Source organism: Hippopotamus amphibius, chromosome 4 (genome assembly GCF_030028045.1).
Source record: "Hippopotamus amphibius kiboko isolate mHipAmp2 chromosome 4, mHipAmp2.hap2, whole genome shotgun sequence".
NCBI classification, from domain to species: Eukaryota; Metazoa; Chordata; class Mammalia; order Artiodactyla; family Hippopotamidae; genus Hippopotamus; species Hippopotamus amphibius.
The window spans coordinates 72164938-72177317 of NC_080189.1; the positions used below are offsets into that span (position 1 = coordinate 72164938).

General features: G+C 33.7%; 1 protein-coding gene across 1 annotated transcript in view; it reads left to right on the top strand.

Moving 5' to 3' along the window:
- The window catches only part of HDAC9 (histone deacetylase 9), a 719791-nt gene that overhangs the window by 645204 nt on the left and 62207 nt on the right, over positions 1-12380 (top strand). Inside the window, exon 23 of the mRNA XM_057730709.1 lies at positions 6512-6645. Coding sequence (XP_057586692.1) covers positions 6512-6645 — 134 coding nt within the window. The remainder of the gene's footprint in view (positions 1-6511; positions 6646-12380) is intronic.

Here is a 12380-nt window from a genome sequence, read left to right on the forward strand (position 1 = left end):
CTTTTCTAATCCCTCTTATATATGTACAGCAGTAATGGACATAGTAGATCTCAGGTTAATAGAAGTAAAAGATTGTTCTTAAATTGCTTACTTTGATGAGAAGAGAGCGCATACGCCTCATAGAAATTTTTTTTCTTTACTTCACTTGAGTGTTTTGTGCAAGGATAACTCAGAGTTCAGCTGCCTCAATCTGTGGCTCCAGAGATCACATGGGTAACATGTGAATGGAAATAAACCCTGTAGGTAAAAGAAAGAGGAATTTGGATAGAGATCAAAGATTAGCTTCATTGCATTCTTTCCTTCCACTTTTTACTATCCCATCTAAATTTGGTATTTTATGGGACTTGATTTTTATTCCCAAAGGAAAGAGTGAACTGAAATCAGATTTCAGACTTTATCCCTCTCCCGCACCTCCCTTTTTTAATCCATGTAATTTGATCTGCTCAGTAGTACCATTAGATAACTGAATTCTCAATTGCTAGGAACCTTCAGGATGAACAATGTGGCATACAGGCTTGATTTCTTATTATCTCTTTTTAAAAGTTGTCACTGTAGCTGTGGTTTAGGTTACAGGGAAAGCTGTTCAGAATATTTAACAATATGATTAGCAGAATTATTTGTCTATGAGTATTATGAGTATTTCTTGCTCATTTATCTTCTAGAATGGAATTACTTACTGTGTGCTATTAACCTTGACTTAGGCCAAGAACTTTTCTAAGCATTAGAATCAGAACTTGGCATTACACATTTTCTGTAAACTTACTTTTCTTTTTATAGCAGTCAGGTAAGAAGGTGGAGCTTAATGTATTCAGCCTCATTCCTAAATGGCCTGTGGAAAAGATTGCTATTGGTATCATCATGAGGTCCATAGATGTGAAAAATACAGTAATGCTTAAAAATAGTTTTCACCTAATTTTAAAATCCTTTTTAGAATAGTTTTTGCCAAGAATTTAGAAACGTAGGATAATTATAAAGTGAATATTCTGACTTCCATTAAAATAGTAGCTAAATGGGTAGAATCAACATTGAAGTGCTTCAAGGTAGTGGGGACATGAACTCCTCTTGCTCATGGTTAACCTCAAGTGCTAGACCAGCGCTGCAGTTCCGCACAGCTCTGGTTTATTGAGTGAATATCTCAGTGCATCCCAAGGATTAAGATGATATTATTTCATTGTTCTAAAGTGGAAGCAACTTAGTGTGGTTTTGGGGTCTCATTGCTTGACAGTTTTATAGACTTTCATTTAGTTCTATCAACTCGATTCTGAAAATTAACTTTCTTTTTGGATAAAAACCCACAACACTTAAGAGAGGAACAAGGTCAGCCTTGAAAGCAGTGAGGGTAGGCTTGCAGACCATGCATTTCAATATTCAAGATAATTCTTTCAAGTTTTCATAGATATAGAAATATTATAAATATTTTAAGTATTATATAAATGAGGGAGAATGAAATAATGTCTTTTGTACTTTAGAATGGTGATTACAAGAACGTAAAAATTTGAATTGATGTAAACATTGAAAATATGAGTGACAAAACTATAGAGACAAAAGAGATTACTGGTTTGCAGAGATTGGGGGCACCTAGAGGAGGCATGAATAGGTGGAGCACAGGATTTTTAGGACCTTGAAACTAATCTGTATGATGCTATAATGGTGGATACATAATTTTATGGGTTTGCCAAAGCCCATAGAGCTATACAACACAAAGAGTAAATCCTGGTCATAGACTTTTGTTAACAATAACGTATCAATATTGGCCCATCAACTGTAACAAATGTACCACACTAATGCAAGATGTTATTAGTAAGGGAAACCACAGCAAGGGGGTAGGGTGGTATATTGGAACTCTCTGTGCTTTCTGCTTAAATTTTTGGTAAACCCCAAACTGTTCTTAACAAGTCTATTAATTTTGTTAATGTTTTGGTTTTTTTTCTTCCAGTTTTATTGAAATATGATTGACATACAAGCACTTTATAAGTTAAATTGTACAGCATAATAAATTGACTGATATAAATCATGAAATGATTATCACAGTGAGTTTAGTGATCCTCCATCATCCCATGTATGTAGATATAAAATTAGAGAGATAGAAAAAAATATTTTCCTTGTGATGAGAACTTTTAGGATTTACTTTCTTAGCAACTTTCATATATGACACACAGCAGTGTTAGATTTATCATGCTGTGCATTACATCTGTAGTACTTATTTATCTTATAACTGGAAGTATGTACATTTTGACTCCCCCCAAACCCTACCTCTAATAATCACAAACCTGATATCTTTTTCTCTATGTATCTATTAAGTGCATTGGGTCTCGTGTGTCTTTTAAAGCCAAAAGACTATATTTAGAATTATGTTTGAATTCCTTTCTCTTTTTTGCATGCATATCTATTATAGATTTTTGGCTTGTGGTTACCATGAGGTTTATACATAGCAATCTAAATATAATATGATTATTTTAAGTTGCTGATCTCTTAAGTTCAAATGCATTTTAACAACCCTGAATTTTAACTCCCCTTTCCACATTTATTGTTTTTGACATAATGTTTTATACCTTTTTGTTTAGTGCATCCCTTAACTACTTACTGTGGTTGTAGATAATTTTACTTCTTTGGTCTTTAAACTTTCCTATTAGCTTTATATGTGGCTAATTTAGTACCTTTTCTATATATTTGCCTTTACCAATGAAATGTTTCCTTTCGTAATTTTTATATTTCTAGTTATGGCCCTTTCTTTTTCACATGGAGAAGTCCCTTTAACATTTCTTGTAAAGCTGGTTTGGTGGTGCTGAGCTTTTAGCTTTTTCTTGTCAGTAAAACTTTTAACCTCTCCATCAAATGTGAATGAAAGCCTTGCTGGGTAAGGTATTCTTATTTGTAGGTTTTTCCCTTTTATTACTCCAGAATCATCAGGTGTATCTGAGTCAGGCTCCTTTCAAATTACTCTTTGTGCCCCGGGTCCCAGAGTGTGTAAGATTTTGTGTGTGCCTTTAAGAGTGGCGTCTATTTCCTACAGCCCTCTGGCTCTCCCCAAGATAAGTCCCACTGGCCTTCAGAGCCAAACTTTCTGGGATCTTGGCTTCCCAGTGCAGGATCCCCAGGCCAGGGAGCTCGATGTGGGGCTTGCACTGCACGCTCCTTGGGGAGAACCTCTGTAATTGTAATTATCCTCCTGTTTGTGGGTCCACACCCAGGGATATGGGTCCTGACTATACCACATCTTTGCCCTTCCTACCCATCTCATTGCGGTTCCTTCTTTATATCTTTAGTTGAAGATCTTTTCTGATATCCTTCTAGTCTTCCCCCTCAGTAGGTGCTCTGTAAATAGTTGTAATTTCTGTGTGCGCATGGGAGAAGGTGAGCTCAGGGTCTTCCTACTCTGCAATCTTGGCCACTTGTTTTCAACAAGTCACTTCAGGAACTTATGGGCAGCTGAGCATCTGAGGATCTGGGAGCCCAGTCCAGATGTTACCCAGTAGCAAACATCTATTAATTATTTTAAAAAGATAATTGATTTAAAAATTAAATGTTTATGCCCTGAAAGTTCTTAAAGCATAGTAAAATAAATGAATTGCCATATTGAACACGTGGTTTTATATTTTTTCATTTATCCTTTTTTTTTCAATTGTCCCTGAAATTGAGCATGTTGATGAAATGTTAAAATTTTGTAAAATATTGAATGTGAGACATTTACACTTGGCAATACAAGAGACTACATATCCTGAAATACTCCTACATGAAAATATCAAAACTACTCTTTTAAATTTATGGATGACTTCCAAAAAAGATGAAGAAAAGTGAGCAAATACTCTAGCTGTGGCCACCCTGGGCTATCCCAAAGTGTCCAGTTGGTGAAAGCTTGAACTTTAGTAGACTGCTGTGTACCAGAAAGGGGAGTTGAAGCCTTGGGTCTATGAAAGGAAGGGTTTTGACTGGAGACCAGAATAAAGAAAGGAATGTCAAAGGGCCAACCCTAAAGAAAAGAATAAGTAGGAAAAAAGGAAATACTGCTGAATAAAACAACAAATTGATCTTAGCTATGGCTATCAATAGAGGGAATTTCAAATAGAATGAAAAGGGGGGAAACCTATATTTTTTCTATGGCAATTTGTAATCAAGTTTTGGGTCCATATTTACATTATCTGTGCTTTTTTTAAAAAAGCCCTTCAGATTAAGAATTTAAAATTGATCCTGGTTGGTAATGTTTCAGCCATCTTACAGAAGCAAACAAAATCATACTCAACTCAGGTTTCAAAGATATCACATTCAACTCAGGTTTCTAAGCTTTCTCATGTGTAAAGTTCTGATGAATATGAGCTAAAAAAAATTCAATAAACAAAGGAGAATTAAGACATCATGAGTCTGAATCAGCAGAAACAAAAAATAGTAAGATAAGCCACAAAGACTTCAAATAGCAGATACAGAATATAAAATAATTACGCCGAAAGAAATAAAAGACATAAAAACATGAACAAAAAGTGAGAAAATATATAAATAACTAGGAAGTTATAAAATATAACCAAATAGAACATCTAGAATTGAACAATATAAGCACTGAAATGAAAATATAAGTATATAGTATAAAGAGATTAGATAAATCTGGAGAAAGTCTGGAGAATAAATCTGAAACAGAAGTACACATAATATAGGACAGAAAGAGACAGAAAATATGAAAGAAAACTTCACAGATGTTGAAGATATACTAACTACATCTAATCAGAGTTCAAAAATATGATAATAAAGATTATAAACAACTTTATTGAATGAATTAGAACACAAAGGATACAAATTTCTAGAAAAATATAACTTGGGAAGATATTGAAAACACGAATAGTCCTCTCATCCCTAAAGAAATTCTCAGTAGATGAAAATCTTCCTCAAAGAAAGCACAAGAGTTGAATGGTTTTACAGAAGATTTCTACCCAACATTCTAGGGTCGAATAATAGAAAAAGAGGGTCTGACCTTAATAAAATTCAACATGGTCAATAAAAGTATGGAAATTTATAGATTAACCCCTTTCATAAACATAGGTGAAAAAAAATCCTAAACAAGTATTAGTCAAACAAATCCAGCTGTTTATAAAAAAGATAATATATCACAACCAAACATTTTATAAATTCAATGATGGCTGAATATTTGAAATAGTAATGTAACTCACAACACTGAAATTGTAGGAGAAAACCCATCTAATTTGGTATAGTAAAATAATGAAATTCAACATCTATTTATAATAAAAACTCTAATTCAGAGTAGAATAGAAAGGTCCCTCCTTACATTGAATGAAACCACAGTAAGATGCTATTGTTCACCCACCCACCTGGCAAGTCTTATCAAATGTTGGCAAGGCTGTGACTAAACTGGGATCCTGATATATACTGCTTCTCAGAGTGGGGGTTGATTACAGTTCTTTGGAAATGACCTGTTATTATTTAGCAGGTTTTAGGTCACAACAATTTCACTCCACTCTTGCACATGTGCACCAGAAGACTGGTATAAGAATGTTCACAGGGGCATTTTTTTTTTTTTTTTTTGGCCACACTGCATGGCTTCTGGGATCTGAGTTCCCCGACTTGGGATGGAACCCAGGCCCACGGCAGTGAAAGCACAGAGTGCTAACTGCTGGACTGCCAGGGAAGTCCCATGGGGCATTTTTTGTAATAACAAAAAACCTAAATATTTGTTAACAGGAGAATGAGTAAATAAATTCTTCTATACTCATTAAACGGCCTACTAGACAGTATAGACCTATGGCTACGTGTCAACAGAGATGAGCTAACAAAATGTGTGAAACGAGCAAGTTGCAAAAGTATAAAACCATTTTTATAAATTTCCAAAATAAGCAAATTAAGCAATGGAAAGCAAAGGAGTTATAAACAAACTCAGGATCCTGATTTCCCATAGTGAGGCCAAATTATGTTATTAGAGAGAAGCATACAGGGGGCTTCAAAAGTATTTTCCTTAAATTGGGAAGTGAGTGACCAGGTGTTTGTCATATTATACTTTATAACATACATAGATATTATTTTTTGCATTTATCAACTATTTCATAGTAAAAAGAATATAAAATCTAATGTGATAGCTAAGTACTTTGAGGTGATATATAGAAAGCTTCCTTTTATAATAAAGGCAGATGATGGAAACAAGAAACAAATATTAAGCACACGAAATTGTTTACCTTATTAACAGCCAAACGCTATTTAAGTTTTTCATCCAGGTACACATGGAATGTATTGTGAAAGGCAGTAATGTGCACTGGTGAAGAGCCAGACGGACTGACGCAAATCTTAGTTGTGATACTTCTTAGCTGTGGGATCTTGGGTTTTGGTGCCCTCATTTGTAAAATAGAGATACTAATAGGACCTCATGTATCAAATTATTGTGAGTATTAAATGAGTTAGCACATGGGAAGTACTGAGACAGGATATACACAGAATAAATGCTCAATCAATATTAGCTTCTAGTGGTCAATTAACTTAATTTATACTTTGAAATGTTCTGTTTGCATTATGGTAGGCTTTGGTCATTTGACGAAGCAATTGATGACACTGGCTGATGGACATGTGGTGTTGGCTCTAGAAGGAGGACATGATCTCACAGCCATCTGCGATGCATCAGAAGCCTGTGTAAATGCCCTTCTAGGAAATGAGGTAAAAACCTAAAAGTGCGAAAGAGCAGGGGTAAAGTAACAGGAATGTATGCATGCATATTTTTTGTCTTTTTTAAAATCACACGTACTCAGAAAACACAATGTTGCTCTTACAATTTTAAGGAAGAAGACAAGGCTTAGATAAGAAAAGTTTACAGGTTCTCATGTTATATGCTATTTTTTGCCCAGTTACAGCATCCATATAGTACTCCCCTCAATCAGGTTATTGGCAGAGCTCGGTAAATAAGTAAAGATAACCCTTGGGAAGAAATGCTTTGTATATTGACCCGGCTAATGAGCACTGAAACACTGAAAAAGAAATAACTCAGTTCTCTTAATATTTTCTGTAGGATTATGTTAGTTCGGAGGGGGGGAGCTTTTTAAAAATATTTTTTCAGCTTTATTAAGGTATAATTGGCAAATAAAATTATAATATGTATAATTTAACATATACAGTGCAATGACTTGATATGCGTATACATTGTGAAATGATTACCTCCATTGAGTTAATTTAACACATTCATTGCCTCACATAGTTACTTTTTTTTGGATGAAAATACTTAAGTTCTACTCTCTTAGAAAATTTAGTTATACAAAAAAAAAAAAAAAAAAAGAAAATTTAGTTATACAATACTGTATTATCAGCTATATTCACCATGTTATACATTAGATCCTCAAGCCTTATTCATCTTATAAGTGAAAGTTTAAAAACTTTTACCAACCTCTCCTTATTATCCCCACCTCCCAGCTCCTGGCAACCTACCCTCTGTTTCTATGAGTTCAACTATTTTGTTTGTTTATTTTGGGTTCTTTGTAAGTGGTACCATATAGTTTTGTTTTGTTTTGTTTTTAATTTTCTCTGTCTGGCTTCTTTCACTTGGCATAATACCTTCCATGTTCATCCATGTTGTCACAAAAGACAGAATTTCCTTATTTTTTTTTAAGATTGCATAATATTCCAGTGTGTATGTGGGTGTGGGTGTGTTAACATTTTCTTTATCCATTCATCTGTAGATGGATACTTACATTGTTTCCAAAACTTGACTATTGTAAAAAGTGCTGCAGAAAATTTGGGAGTTCAGATATCTCTTTGAGATAATGAAATAGTGATTTCCTTTTCTCTGGATATTTATCCAGAAGTGAGATTCCTGGGTCATAAGGTAGTTCTATTTTTAATTTCTTTAGGAACCTCCTACTGTTTTCTATAGTGACTGTACTAATTTGCCTTCCTACCAAGAATGCACGAGGGCTCCCTTTTTCCAACATCCTCACCAGCATTTATCTCTTCCCTTTTTCATAATATACATCCTAACAATATGTGAGGTGATATCTCATTATGGTTTGATTTGCATTTTCCTGATTATTATCGATGTTGAACACCTTTTCATTTACATGTTGGCCATTTGTATGTCTTCTTTGGAAAAACACATGTTCAGGTCCTTTGCCCATTTTGAAATGTGGTGTTTGATTTTGTTTGTTTCGCTGTTGAGTTGTATGAATTCCTTGTATATTTTGGATACTAACCACTTATTGGATATGCGGTTTGTAAATATTTTTTTCCCATTCCATGGGTTGCCTTTTCATTTTATTGATGATTACCTTTGCTGTCCAGAATCTTTTTAGTTTGATGTAGTCCCACTTGTTTATTTTTGCTTTTGTTGTCTTTTCTTTTGTTCTCAAATCCAAATAACCATTGCCAACAGCAATGTCAAGGAGCTTACCTCCTGTTTTCTCCTAAGAGTTTTATGATTTCAAGTCTTACATTTAAGTCTTTAATCAAATTTGAATTAATTTTTGTGTATAAGATAGGGATCCAATTTCATTCTTTTGCCTATGGCTATCCAGTTTTACCAACACCATTTATTGAAGACACTGTTCTTTCCCCATTGTATATTCCTGGTTCCTTTGCTGGAGATTAATTGACTGTATATGCATGGGTTTATTTCTGGTATCTCTTTTCTGTTCTATTAACCTATATGTCTGTTTTTGATGCCAGTGTCACACTGTGTTGATTACTTGTAATATAGTTTGCAATCAGGAAGTGTGATAACTCCAGCATTATTCTTCTTTCTCAAGATTGCATTGGCTCTTTGGGGTTCTTTTGTGATTTCGTATGAGTTATAGGATTTTCTTTTTCCATTGCTGTGAAAAAAAGTACTGAATTGAATCTATAGCTCACTTTGTGTATTGTGGACATTTTAATTATATTAACCTTTCTGATCCATGAACCGAGGATATTTTTCCATTTATTTGTGTCCTCAAATTCATTTATCAGTGTTTTAAAGATTTTTCTGTATAGAGCTTCCACTTCCTTGGATAAATTTATTCCTAAGTAGTTTGTTTTTGATGCCATTGTAAATGGGACTTTGTTTTCTTTACGTCCTTTTCAGATAGTTAATTGTCAGTATATAGAAGCACAACTGATTTTTCTTTGTTGATTTTGTATCCTGCATCTTTGCTGAATTCATTTATTAGTTTTAACAGTTTTTTGGTGGCATCTTTAGGGTTTTCTATATCATGTCATCTGCAATAGTGACAGTTCTACTTCTTTTCTGATTTGGATGCCCTTATTTCTTTTTCTTGCCTAATTACTTTAGATAGTATTTACTTACAGTACTATGTTGAATAACAGTGGCAGCAGTGGACATCCTTGTCTTGCTTCTGATTTTAGAGGAAAAGTTTTCAGCTTTTCAACACTGAGTATGATGTTGGCTGTGAGTTTCTCATATATGGGACTTATTATGCTGAGGTACCTTCCTACTATATCAAATTTATTGAGGGCCCTTTCCATGAAAGGATGTTGAGTTTTGTCAGATGCTTTGTCTGCATCTGTTAAGATGACTATATAATCTTTATCCTTCATTTTGTTGATGTGGCTTATTGCATCTAGTCACTTGCAGATGTTGAACTACCCTTGCATCCCTGGAATAAACCCCACTTAATCGTGGCATATGATCCTTTTAATGTACTGTTGAATTCAGTTTACTAATATTTTGTTGAGGAATTTTGCATCTATGTTCATCAGGGATATTGGCCTGTAATTTCTCTTCTTGTAGTGTTTTTTCCTGGCTTTGGTATCAGGGAATTGCTGACCTCCAAAAATGAGTTTGGACATCTTCCCTCCTCTTCAATTTTTTGGATGAGTTTGAGAAAGATTGGTATTACTTCTTCTTTAATATTTGATAGAATTCACCAGTGAAGTCATCTGATTCTGGGTTTTGCTTTGTTGGGAGGTTTTTGATTAGTGATTTAGTCTCGTTACTAGTAATTTGTTCAGATTTTCTATTTCTTCATTATTCAATTTTGATGCGTTTTTTTGTTTCTAGAAATTTATCCTTTTGTTCTAAGTTATTTAACTTGGCGTATAATTGTTCATAGTAGTTTATGTTCCTTTGTATTTCTATGTTATGGGTTATAATGTCTCCTTATGCATTTCTGATTTTATTAACTGAGGATTTTCTTTTTTTCTTAGTCTAGTTAAAAGTTTATCAACTTTATCTTTTCATAAAACCAGCTTAGTTTCATTGATTTTTTTAACTGCCTTTTTAACCTCTATTTTACTTATTTCCACTCTAATCTTTGTTATTTCCCTCTTTCTACTAATTTGGCCTTAGTTTATTCTCCACTTTTCAGTTTCTTGAGGTGTTAGGTTGTTTCGTTGAGATCTTTCTTTTACCACTATAAACATCTCTCTTAGAACTGTTTTCGCTGCATGTTGTGCATTTTGGTATTTTGTGTTTCCATTCTCATTTGTCTCAAGTTTTTTTTTTTTTTTTCTTTCTTTTGATTTCTGCTTTGATATATTGGCTGTTCAGTAGCATGTTGTTAAATTACTACATATTTGTGAATTTTCCAGTGTTTTCTTGTAATTGATTTCTAGCTTCATGCTATTGTGTTCAGAAAAACTAACTAGGGTGATTTCAGTCTTCTAAAATTTGCTAAGACTGGTTTTGTGGCCTAATGTATTATCTATCCAAAAGAATGTTCCATGTATGCTTAAGAAGAATGTACTTTCTGCTGCTTTTGGATGAGATGATCTATATATGTCTGTTAGGTCTATGCCATCTAATGTATGAAGGTGAGTCAAAAATTATCTGCACTCTGGTTGTGGAGTTTATAGAAGTTTTAATATAACTGGAGTGCGGCTAATTTTTGACTCACCCTGGTAGTTTAAGTCCAATGTTTCCTTATGGATTTTCTGTCTAATCTGTCTATTGTTGAAAGTAGAGTATTAGAGTTTCCTCATAGTATTGCATTTTTGTCTGTTCCTTCCCTCAGATCTGTTAATATGTGCTTTATAAATTTAGGTACTGTTATATCCTCTTGGTGAATTGACCATTTTATCATTATATAATGATCTTCTTTGTCTCGTATTACAGTTTGGGAGTTAAAGTTTATTTTTTTTGATATAGGTATGCCTGCCCTGCTTTCTTGGTTTCCATTGGCATGGCATATATTTTCCATCCCTTCACTTTTAGTTTGTGTGTCCTTAAACCTGAAGTGATTTTCTCGTACACAGCATGTAGTTAAGCCTTGTTTTTTATAATCATTCAGCAACTCTATATCTTTTGATTGGAGAATTTAGTCCATTAAACTTAAATAAGTTATTGACATACATGGGCTTAGTATTGCCATCTTGTTGTTTCCTGGCTGTTTTGTAGTTCTGTTTTTCCTCTCTTGTTGTCTTCCATTTGTGAATTGATGATTTTGTGTTGTGGTATGTTTTGATTCCCTTCTCTTTAATTTTTTGCATATCTACTATATGTTTTTCTTTGTAGTTACCATGAGGCTTGCATAAAACATCTTATAGTTTTAATCGTGTATAATATTTTAAGCCAATAACATATTAACTTTTAATGCTTACAAAAGCTCTACACTTTTACACTTCCCTCCCACAATTTATGTTTTTGATGTCAAAATTTACATATTTTTATATGTGTAATCATTAAAAATTATTGCAGTTATGGTTGTTTTTAATACTTTCATCTTTTAACCTTTATACTAGAGTTATAAGTGATTTACCCACCACCGTTACAATATAAGAGTATTCTGAATTTAATTATATGTATATACTTTACCAGTGAGTTTTTTACTTTCATGTTTTCATGTTACTGGTTAGCATCCTTTAGTTCAGCTTGAAGCACTCCCTTTAACATATCTTATAAGACAAATCTAATGGTGATGAACCCTTTAGCTTCTGTTTGTCCTCAAAACTTTATCTCTCCTTGAATTCTTAAGGACAGCTTTGCTGGGTAGAATATTCTTGGTTGGCATTTTTTTCTTACTACACTTTGAATATATTATCCCATTCCCTTTTAGTCTGCAAGTTTTCTGCTGAAAAATCCACTCATAATCTTAATGAGATTCCCCTATGTGTAAAAAGTTGCTTTTCTATTGCTGCTTTTGAGATTCTCTCTTTGTCTTTAACTTTGACAATTTCATTATAATGTGCCTTGGTGTATGTCTCTTTAGATCCATCTTATTTGGTATTCTTTGGGCTTCCTGGACCTGGATGTCTGTTTCTTTCCCCAGGTTAGGATATTTTATAGCCACTATTTCTTCAAGTATACTTTCTGGCCCTTTCTCTCTCTTCTCCTTCTAGGACACCTGTAATGTGTATGGCGGTCTGCTTAATGGTGTTCATTAAGTCCTTTAAGCTATCTTCATTGTTTTTCATTCTTTTCTCTTTTGCTACTTTGATTTGATGAATTTCACTGCCTTGTCTGAGTTCACTGA